Genomic DNA, 7,026 nt, shown 5'->3' on the forward strand with positions numbered 1-7,026 from the left:
CGGGTTCTACTTTATTCAGTACTGTGTTTTATGATTTGTTATATTTTTAGAAACTGAGTTCAAAGGACTCTCTGATTTACACTCATGAGTGAAGCCAGTATTTGCGAATCGTCTATTGTATCCAGCTTTCGGCAAATACTCGTAATTACTTGATTGATTGCAAGACTTTACAGGCTGTTTGAATATTTATTTACAGTGAGACGAAGATAAATATCTCATTTATATGTGAAAATAGTCTTATTGTATTTAGCAAATAGCGGGATATATAATGTAAATAAAAATTATTCGCTATTTTTTATGTTGCGAATTCACAAAACTTGCTTTCGAAAAACAGTAAAATGTCATGTAGTCCTGTTAATGATATCTTAGAGCGGACGTACCTTATTTTTTTAATAGTAATAATCTTTTCAATATATACCCTACTAAAACACATACAAATGAGTGAAACACAATTTCATTTCCCGAAAACTTTTAATTCTTATTTAGCCTTAACAGTAGTTCAATCTGCAGGCTTCAATAAAAAGGCCGATCAACATTCGGGTGACCTCCTCCCCTTGTTCGGGAATCCTCTCCGGAGGCCAGGAGAACCCCTCCCCTCGGAGCTCGTACGTGAACACTAGTGGAGTGTTCAGTTTGTATCGAACCCAGTCCATGCTGCCGCCCGAAGCTGAGTCTGATGAGGAAGAAACAGATTACCTGCTTTGGTGGTATATCCGTGGTGCCGTGTGGGTTCCGGCACCATTAGAAAAGAAAGAATAGGACCACTCCATTCCTTTCCCATGGATGTCGTAAAAGGCGACTAAGGGATAGGCTTATTAACTTGGGATTCTTCGTTAAGGCGACAGACTAGCAACCTGTCACTATTTGATGGCCTATCAGTCTTTTTAAGACTGTTTACCCCGCAAGGAATATAGACGTGATTATATGGATGTTTGTGGTATATCCATGGTATATCTCATTTTAAGAAATAGATTCAATATGTATTGTATGGTTCCCGGCAGTTCAGAATAGGACCACTTCATATCCTTCCCATGGATGTCGTAAAAGCCTATTAAGAGAAAGGCTAATGTTCTTTACTCTTAATAGGCTTTAACGCATCCATTCTTCTTTTTGACTTCTTGTACACTTTGGCATATTTTTTAGGCGATAGGCTAGCAGCTGTTACCGTTTGAATCTAAATTCTATCAGCTGAACTTGGTCTCTCGGTCTTCTCAAGAATGTAGGGATATAGACGTGATAATATATATGTATATACTAGCTGTCCCGGCAAACGTTGCTTTGCCATATAAATATATTTAAGAAATTTCTAGTTAAAAAAAAAGTTCACTAAGGGGTATGAAAAATAGATGTTAGCCGATTCTCAGACCTACTGAATATGCATGCAAAATTTGGTTAAAATCGGTAAAGCCGTTTCGGAGGAGTACGGAGACAAACATTGTGACACGAGAATTTTATATATAAGATGTATGTGTACACGTATGTACGTGTGTATGTAGTCTTGTTTGAGTCATAACCTCTGATGAAGATCATTTTACATAACACAGGTCGAGGTATAAGATTTGAATCTGTGCAATCACCATTCATTAGTCGAGTAGCTTTACTACGAGTATTTGACAACCGATTCTCGAAGATATGCCCTTTAAAAAGATACGTATAAAAGTAAAGTACTTACACCAATGTCTAGCACTAGTCACGGGGCCAACGTATGTAGTTCCATTTACTATTCCGCCATATTCGATTGAAGTTTTACCAATTTTGACCTGAAATTAAAAAATAAAATGTATCAATTCTCTACTTACGATTTTGTTTGCGAGTCATCGACTTCAGAGCTAGGTTTTCACTAGATATGTAGATAATATATAAGATACAGTTTAAAATGTATTACTACTTATATTTTTTTGTTTTACTAAATCTTAAATAAGCTTTACAAGTCTTCCAGTCTTGAGACTTAGTTTTGTCTGCCCCGTAAAAGATTAAAACGTGATATGTACGTACCTAGTGTACATGTCTGTACGTTAATTTTAAGTTTCAAACTTCTTGTTTTCCACACTTTATCCAACAATGCAATACGAATGTTAATTTTAATGTGCGCTGCCAATTTGATTATCGATTTTCCTTTTTATTTTGGTTCACTGGAAGAAATCCCGATTGGGATAAGTCCGCCATTGTACCTACATATTCTTCTTAATCCAATGACTGTTTTCTTTTTTTTGTTATATTTCTTTTTATGTGCAGTAAAGAGTTTACGAACAAACAAACAAACAAATTTGTACAGACTAAAAATGTTGTTGGCACTTACCAAATCGTCATAGTTGCTTATATTATCCAAAGAATCCGAATAAGGAATTAGGAGTACTGGACCGAAAGAGTGGAATCCAATGTAAGCAGTGATGTTCAAACTCAGGATGTATTCCGAAAGTGTTCGGGTTTCCACCTCGGAGAATGGTTTGATGCCGGGATAAATGTCGTCACACGGGTCAGTAGAAATTCCAGATTCTGTAGTTAAATCCCGTCGATGAATTAAATAATTAAAAATATATATAAATACAACAAATCTACAGGTTGCGTACGCGCCTTCCTTCCCCGAGTGGGGAAACGTTACTATTACTATTTCTCTCATCTCTAACATCCCGGTTGCACCCTTTTCAGAAGTATTTTAGAACCCGGGGTCCGCTTTCCGACGTTTTTCTCTTCACTCAGTCCGGTCACTGACATGAAGGCTTCCGCGAATATAGGGTTAATATTAATAAGTTAGTAGAAAAAAAAGAAGTTTTCATGCAATTAAAGTTTCTGCTTAGGGTAAAATCAAGCAAAATTATACATATATGTGATTTTAAATTTAAAAGAATTTTTATATGCTAATCTTACAATTGTTTGATTGGACACAAAGGTTTTCCATAATTGCTAACCAATTCTTCGACAGTAATAATAATGTTATGAAAAAAAAAACTTACTGCCCCAGTTGTAATCCCAATTGCGGTTGGGATCGGAGCCATAGCATTTTTCTGACGATTTTGAACGCGTCTTCCTCCAAAAACGCTCCTGACAATAATGAGCCAAAGATTTTTTTAGTAAGTTATGAGAGAATCAATTATTTCTATAATCTCCTACAAATATAGAAGTATGTTTTGTAAATCTTTAGTAGGTATAGGTTGATAGGATCTTTCATAAAGTTAGAATGTTTGTTTTACATTATTTATTATCACCCACACGAAAGTTCTTTGCTTAACGGACTATTAGATAATGGTATCAATAGCATTGTATTTTGTACAATAAATAATAAATTAATATTCCATGAGTACTGTTATTAACTGACATCACTTCTTGAGCGTGATCAAAGGCGGACCATAGTTTATTCACATCACATTTTTTTTTCTGGATGGATAGGCAGATAGAAGCCAAGCCAAGCATTTTAATCGGGCTTGACTGGTTTAAATCCTTCCTTAGCATAGCCAATGACTCTTTCCTGAATTTGTGAGTTATGCACATTAGTTTGAGTGTCGACAGATGCTCTTTAGTTCAGAAAATACCATCATTAGGACACCTGCATTTTCAGGGAACTGGATGTGTAACTATCCAATATGGGTTAGGTAAGGTTTGGAAAGTATGCGGAGAGTCGCTTCGTAAAGAACCTGGCTTATTAATCCTGAATAATCAAAGACGTAACCGAATCTATTCTCCAGAGGGGTGAGGATGTAATCTGGATTTAGTTGCAGGAAGAAGAATAATACTTACAACTGTATAACTGTAGTGGTAACCATCTGGGTTGACAGTAGGAAATATGTGCCATTCAAACTGATCCCTCAAAGACGTGATGGCCGGGTCAGTGCTGGTCAGCAGTTGGTTGATGAAGTACGTTGTCGTTGCCGGGGCGATCCACTCTCGGGCGTGAATTCCTGGGAATAGAATGCTTTTTGGATCTCCTTAGTAATTTTTCTGTTCGCGAAGGAGGTTGAGTAACAAAAAGAAATCAAATCTTTGATTCTAAGCTATCATAAAGTAAATTTTATTTCCCATTATTTAGCTTTAGAAAAAGAAACTGATTGATAGACTGACATATACATATTTGTACAGTTCAAACTGCTGAATCTAAAGAGAGATTTGAAAAGCATGTAGTTTCCTTAAATGGTCTAGAGGTTAATGTATCTCTAGATCATATACCTAAGGAAGGATGTTTTGAAATGCTCGAAGGCACAGAATTAAGCGGTTCGCAGGCGGAAAATTCTAGTGATGAAATGGTAGAGAGATAATATAAAATAACTATCTGTCCTGGCAAACGTTGTTTTGCCATATAAATAATTTTTAAGTAATTTCTAGTAAAAAAAATTGTTAAGGGTGGGACAACCTTTATCACTGAGGGGTATGAAAAATAGATGTTCGCCGATTTTCAGACCTACTCAATATGCTCACAAAATTTCATGAGAATCGATCAAGCCGTTTCGGCGGATTACGGGAACGAACATTGTGACACGATAATTTTATATATAAGATGATAGATAGATAATATCGGTACTTGCGCTTGTCCTTGTAGAATTAGAAAGAGGTTTTAATAATTTGGTAATAAAAATAAAAATAAATTTATTTTTCAAAATAGAATGTCGTTAACTTAAGTATAATTATACCAACGTTTGTGTCGTGTGGTTTCCGTAATTTTAGAATATAACCAATCCATATATTTCTCATGGATGTCAAAAGAGGCAACTTGGGGATAGGCTTATAAACTTGGGATTCCTCTTGCGGGTGATGGGCTAGCAACGTGTCACTATTTGAATCTCAATTCCATCATTAAGCCATACAGCTGAATGTGTTTTCAGTCTTTTTGAGACTGTTGCCTTTGTCTACCCCGCAGTGGATATGGACATGACTATATGTATCCTACCGCTTCCAAAGAGCTTGTGTAGAAGAAGGCGGAACAAACTACACTTTTTATTTTACAGCAGAATTTTCACCGGACGTTTACAAGTAAGGAACGTATTTTACAAACCTGATTCAATAAAAACTATTTGTTTATAGACCTTTGCTGTTGGCGTCTTGATACGCAAGCCGAGTATTTTACGTCCTTCATAGCTTTGTCCTCCAACCACAAGATCTGTCCACTTTGAGTACCTTTTACTCATATCTTTTAAATAGTCGTAAATCTAAAATACCAGTCATTTTAATGTTTAAACAATTTATCGTGGGAAGATAAGCAACTGACACACATTATGTTTATTGCATAGTGAAGCACTATTAAAATTCAAATATTTTTTTTATATAATTTGCCGTGTGGTTCCCGGCACCAAAATAAAAAACGGACCACTCCATCTCTTTTACGTGAATGTCGTAAAAAACGACTTAGAGATAGGCTTATAATGATAGGTTTCTTAGGCCATGGGTTAGCAGCCTGTCATTATTTGAATCTCAATTCTATCACCTCTTCAAGACTGTCTTCCCTGCAAGGGATATAGACATGACTATATGTATGTATTATATAATATTAAAAATAATTCATTGCAAAACAGTTAACTTACATCATCTACATCGTAATAGGCAGTCCAAGAAAATGACAGTTTATTTTGACGGTTGATTGGTTTCTCATTTTTTATTATTCTAAAGAAAATTAAAATATAATTGAAATTAAATAACTAAAATAAATGAGCGGAGAATATATTGATTTTTATAAAAATAAGTATACTTATACAAACGCATACTAATACAAAATAGTTTTAGAAGCTCATAAAATACTCCAAGAATGTTCTTTTTTTTTTAAACCACTAGTGGACGAATACGTCCTCAAAAGATATTGGCTTAGATACACACAGCTTAAGACAATATACCGCCTTAAAATCTGACCTGCGTGGTTTGTTAGATAATAGTCCTTCATATGTAAAAAGTCCTGAGATTTCGTCTTAATTATACTTCGAAATTTGGTCGTAGTAATGATGAACAGTAGTTTTAAATTTTTCGTTTATGTCCTCCCTAGCGCCATACAGATATACGTGGGCCTTCTGTCCTTTCAAGACGGTTAGCTCTGTTTACCCCGTAACAGATAATATGTGATTGTGATTATGTATGATGCTATACTAACCTCGAAAAATCTTTAATGAGCATTTTTTTATTTAATTTATAAACATGAACAGCTTTTGAGAAATCTTCTTCCAAATCAGGCGCAATTATAATTTCTGCGCTTGAGTTTGTATTCATGTAGTACGGTATTGCCTGTAAAAAATATTTAACATTACTTTACATTTTATATTTGTTCTTACTTACTCAATTTACAAATGCAACATTAAAGTTTAATAAGTTAGCAGAAGTAATATTATCATCCAAGCTTTGGGATAAACTTGTTTCTTACTTTCGTTTGTGAAAAATCCATGTGAACTACATCCATTCCATTTTATCTAAATCGGTCCAGCAGTTTAGTCACGAAGCGGATTTATATTGTAAGTATGGAAATGAAATATACTATAACTTTGAAAAAAAAAATTATACTAACTTCATCATCAGATAGAGAAGTGACCAGTCCCATAATATCTTGAGCATCACCTTCTATTTCATAGACCTTGTAGTCTTTGTAACTCTTATAATCGGCTGAAGTGATATCAAAAATTGGTATTATTAAAGTAATTACAAAAAGTAACATTTTAACAATGTCAATATTAAGGCCGTTAAACAGTAAATGCTGTTTTAAAAGTAACAAATTATTATCGAAGAAATATTTATAAAAAAAAATTGTAGCTAATTATTTACAGTAATTAAAACTGTGATAATAGTGCTGCTGACTTGTAAAGAATTTCTTGATTATATTGAGTATTTCTGAACACGAAAATGTTTATTTCGTTATTTCAAAAATTTTTGCCTGTTGGTATTTATGTTTAACAGATAACTATTATACAATGTTTAATCAATTCTGATGTATTGATTTTTTAATTTTTATAATTCTTTTAACAACTAAAATTATTTATTTCTGTTATTAACACTATTTTAAAGTTACTTTGTAAATTACCTACAATAAATGGATAATGTCCGAAATAAACATTATTTATT

The 7,026-nt window shown here is 34.0% G+C and overlaps 1 protein-coding gene across 1 annotated transcript; it reads right to left on the bottom strand.

Annotated features, from left to right (window-relative positions):
* Positions 1–488: 488 nt before the first annotated feature.
* LOC106137824 (zinc carboxypeptidase-like) lies at positions 489–6,622 on the bottom strand. Its single transcript, XM_013338745.1, has 9 exons — positions 6,476–6,622; positions 6,068–6,198; positions 5,511–5,589; positions 4,985–5,138; positions 3,736–3,896; positions 2,955–3,042; positions 2,300–2,496; positions 1,673–1,760; positions 489–673 (listed from the first exon to the last, which is right to left on the bottom strand). Exons 1-9 carry the CDS (start codon positions 6,620–6,622, stop codon positions 489–491), a joined length of 1,230 nt encoding a protein of 409 aa, XP_013194199.1.
* Positions 6,623–7,026: the final 404 nt, after the last annotated feature.

This window comes from Amyelois transitella, chromosome 5, assembly GCF_032362555.1.
Source record: "Amyelois transitella isolate CPQ chromosome 5, ilAmyTran1.1, whole genome shotgun sequence".
NCBI classification, from domain to species: Eukaryota; Metazoa; Arthropoda; class Insecta; order Lepidoptera; family Pyralidae; genus Amyelois; species Amyelois transitella.

What these genes read in the sequence shown, in the direction of transcription:
- LOC106137824 (XM_013338745.1), bottom strand. Translation starts at nt 6,622, where the DNA reads ATGTTACTTTTTGTAATTACTTTAATAATACCAATTTTTGATATCACT. An exon ending in CCTATTACGATGTAGATGAT is followed by an intron (nt 5,139 to 5,510) that starts GTAAGTTAACTG and finishes CTGGTATTTTAG; the next exon opens with ATTTACGACTATTTAAAAGA. An exon ending in GACTAGTGCTAGACATTGGT is followed by an intron (nt 674 to 1,672) that starts GTAAGTACTTTA and finishes CTTCCTCATCAG; the next exon opens with ACTCAGCTTCGGGCGGCAGC.